Genomic DNA, 3,344 nt, shown 5'->3' on the forward strand with positions numbered 1-3,344 from the left:
TCTGAGGCGAGAGGCAGAGGTCAAGGTTGGGTCAAGGTTGGCGCTCTCACGTTAAGAAGCGGACGCATGGGAGTCAGCGATTCAGATCTGAGGCCCTCCTCCCTCTGGTTAATCTCCATGTGAGTATTTTAAGGGTCTCACAGTTTAGCCATTTGACAGCACTACTCGTCAGGATACCAGGTTTTCTTAGAAAAAGTATTGATGTCATGGAGACGAATAGCCAGCTTGGGTAAAGGAAACTTGTTTGTCGTCCGCAGATGGAGTTCGGAGTTGTGTACAGCTGCGTGGAGGACAAGATGTACACGGCCAGGAAGGGAAGAGGGGCTTTCTGTAACGGGCAGAAACTGCAGGTTTCACAGCAGGAAGGTGGGTCGACCCTCTCTCTCATTTTCGGTGCGATTGTTACGATGTACTTGTATTTCGTTGTTTGGGGATGGTAACCGATTCAATGTGGAAAAAGCAGGTGGAGCTGAACAACCACACTTCCGGGTCAGCGCTCGGCAGGTGCAGGGGCGGGAGGGTGAGGGGCTGGCTCTGTGCCCCCAGAGACTTCGTGGTGCCTGACTTCAGCAGCTGCATCCCAAATTCTTCGTAGAATCCCTCAGTCTGATGCCACTGGGATCAGTTATTACACAGGAAATTGGAAAAAATTCTGTTAAAGTTGAGAGTTATTAAAAATGATGCCTATACGTTTTTTATGATTGTGACAGTTGGCATTGCAAGTGTTCTTTCTGTGTGACGGAAAGCCGATGGAGGTTTCGAGTCACCCTTCTTCCATAAACCGTGTCCAACATTTTACATAGTTCGTGCTTCAGATTCTTTTAAATGCAGCAGGAACTTAAAGATACTTGCAAAACAATTTGAATTCAGAATCCCCCAACGCTGTCAGGATTTTTCTCCTCGAATGCTTAGTTTGAGAACAGATTTTTTTCATTTCCTTTTTTATAGAGCTCTAAGAGCCTGAAGATTGGAATAAGCGTCCTGCTTGTCAGGGTGTGAACGTGTGAAAAAAACGTGCCTCAGAATTAGAGCAATGTGGCACTTTCCCAGAAACAGCTCTTTCCCTTTTTTTAATTTTTTTTTTCTTCTTACATAGTATTTACTTAGATCGCATGTTTATTAGAAGAAGTAGGGCCGTCATAGGCACGTCGAGGACGATCTGGGGAGCAGACCGGCAGCTGGCGTGAGCACGGCTGTGGGGACCCTGTGGTAGCCTGGAACCAGGCGTGCCGACTTGTCACGAAGGCAGTCACAGTTCCAGAGGGGACGGGCAGCACGGGGCACTGTCACATCAGTAGATGGCGGCCAGACGGGAGAGCTACCGCTTCTAGCTTTCGTTTTATTTTAAATCCGTGTATGTTATTTATTGAATTTAATTTCTAAATTCCACTTTGACATAGTTAAGGTATTTGCTTGTCTCCCTCATGCAGGCAGGCAGGGTGCTTATTCTCTCCACTTTGGGGGCATGGTCTAAAAAGCTCCCCTCTCTGATGATTGTAAAACGGCCACTTAGGGAAAATACATTTATCAGTATTTCAACATTTAAAGCCTTAGAAGTAAACAGATTTGATACAATTGGAAAGAGAGGTAAAAATGTCTTATTTTATTCTGAATTACAAGTGTCAAATTTTTACCAGAATTCTTATTATTAAACTCACGTGATTATGTACCACATTTTCTTTTAGATATTACCAAGTCCCTCTTGGTGACAGAGCTGGGCTCTTTAAGGACACCGGAGACTGTCAGGATTATTCTCTCTAACATGGAAAAGCTTCTTTGCATTCCCATTCATGGGTAAGCTCCTCTCATTCACCCCGAAAGTCCCAGTAACTTAACGTTTTAAAGAATGAATCTTCGTTTAGAAATGACACTTTTTATTAATTAGCCATAGGATCAGTACCATAATTCTAATTTCGCAATGTAATTTAAAAACTTCTACTTGAAAATAGTTTCGAACAAGAAATTTTGCAGAAATAGTATAATACAAAAACGTCGTAGTAACATTCCTAGTGAAAGGAAGTCCAAACTACATTTCTTGAAAATGCAATTTCGCTGTTTTTCTTTATATGTTGTTTTGAGAAATCCGATGCCCATCTCATTTCCTTGGCCCTTAAATTATTCCTGGTTCACTTGGAGCCTCTGGGAATTTTTTTTTTTCTTTTAATCTGTCATGGCTTGTTGTTTACAAGGATATATTTTGGAATTGCTCATTCTGGGAGCTTTCTCCTTCAACCTGTAGATTACTGTCTTTTTCCCCCAAGTTTCTTGAGTCACAGTTTTAAGAATTAGCTGAGGCCTGCCGTTTTCGTCGTCTTCCGCGGAGACCCCGGTGAGCGACGGCCCCGCTCGCGTCTTCCATCCGGGCCACAGCTCTGGCCCTTTTCACTCCTTCCTCGTGCTGTCGCCCGTCCCCGCCCTGTCCTGCACCATCGTTCGCACCTGTTCTTTTTGGAGTCCCTTGTAGTTTAGTCTTGTTTACTCCACTTCTTGTCTGAGTTCAATTCTCTTCTTCTGTTTCTTCCTTTTCTGAGGGGGGAGGGGAGGATTCCATTTCTGTGTTCAGTTTTTATATTTCTGAATTAACACTTTCCCCCATATTCACAAGCATTTGTTTGAGGGTATTTAATTCAGACTGGGTTGTTTTCGGTTTCAGTTTTCTCTCTTTTATTGTTGATTTTTGGGGGGAGCCTTTATCAACCAAAAAAACCCCACAACCCGCATTAGCAGCATCTCGCGTTTAGTTTTGCCGTCGTGTGCGTGGGCGTGGTCCCCTTCTTTGCGTTTGTCTCCGTCGTGTGATCGGAGTTCCTGGTTTCCGAGCTCCTTAGCCCGTCAGTTCTGTCTCCTGTGCATTTGCTCCTGTGAGTGTCTGTTGAGGGTGGAGGGCGATGGGCATGTCTTGTTTCTCTTTCATTCCTACAGGAGCCTTAATTTTTCTCTCTTAGTTCCTACTTTTTCTTCACTTCATTGTCTCCAAGAGGGATCGCCTCATTTTTTTAGATTGAGATTGATTGACAGATGGCATCGTGTTAGTTTCAGGCACACGTCATGGCGGGTACTTGTATAGATTGCAGTAAGTCGTTAGCCTCCGTCCCTACACAGTTCCTGAATTTTTTTTCTTGTGATAAGACCATTTAAGATCTACTCTCTTAGCAACTTCTGACACGCAGCACGTATTAACCACAGTTAATGCTGTCCCATGCCTTGTTTATTTTGCAACTGGAGGTTCCTGCCTGTCCACCGTCTTCACCCATTGCACTGACCCCGAGCCCCGCCTCCAGCAACCACCAACCTCTTCACTGTATGTACGAGCTCAGAGCTCAGAGCTTTGCGTTTTTCAGATT

General features: G+C 44.4%; 1 protein-coding gene across 3 annotated transcripts in view; it reads left to right on the forward strand.

The window, feature by feature from the left end:
• The window catches only part of IMPA1 (inositol monophosphatase 1), a 16,033-nt gene that overhangs the window by 8,518 nt on the left and 4,171 nt on the right, over positions 1-3,344 (forward strand). For all 3 annotated transcript variants that reach the window (XM_011372543.2, XM_023538024.1, XM_023538025.1), the window contains one exon: positions 1,686-1,794. In XM_011372543.2, the coding sequence (XP_011370845.1) occupies positions 1,686-1,794 (109 nt within the window). The remainder of the gene's footprint in view (positions 1-1,685; positions 1,795-3,344) is intronic.

The sequence above is a fragment of the Pteropus vampyrus genome, unplaced genomic scaffold (genome assembly GCF_000151845.1).
Source record: "Pteropus vampyrus isolate Shadow unplaced genomic scaffold, Pvam_2.0 Scaffold209, whole genome shotgun sequence".
In the NCBI taxonomy this organism is placed as follows: domain Eukaryota; kingdom Metazoa; phylum Chordata; class Mammalia; order Chiroptera; family Pteropodidae; genus Pteropus; species Pteropus vampyrus.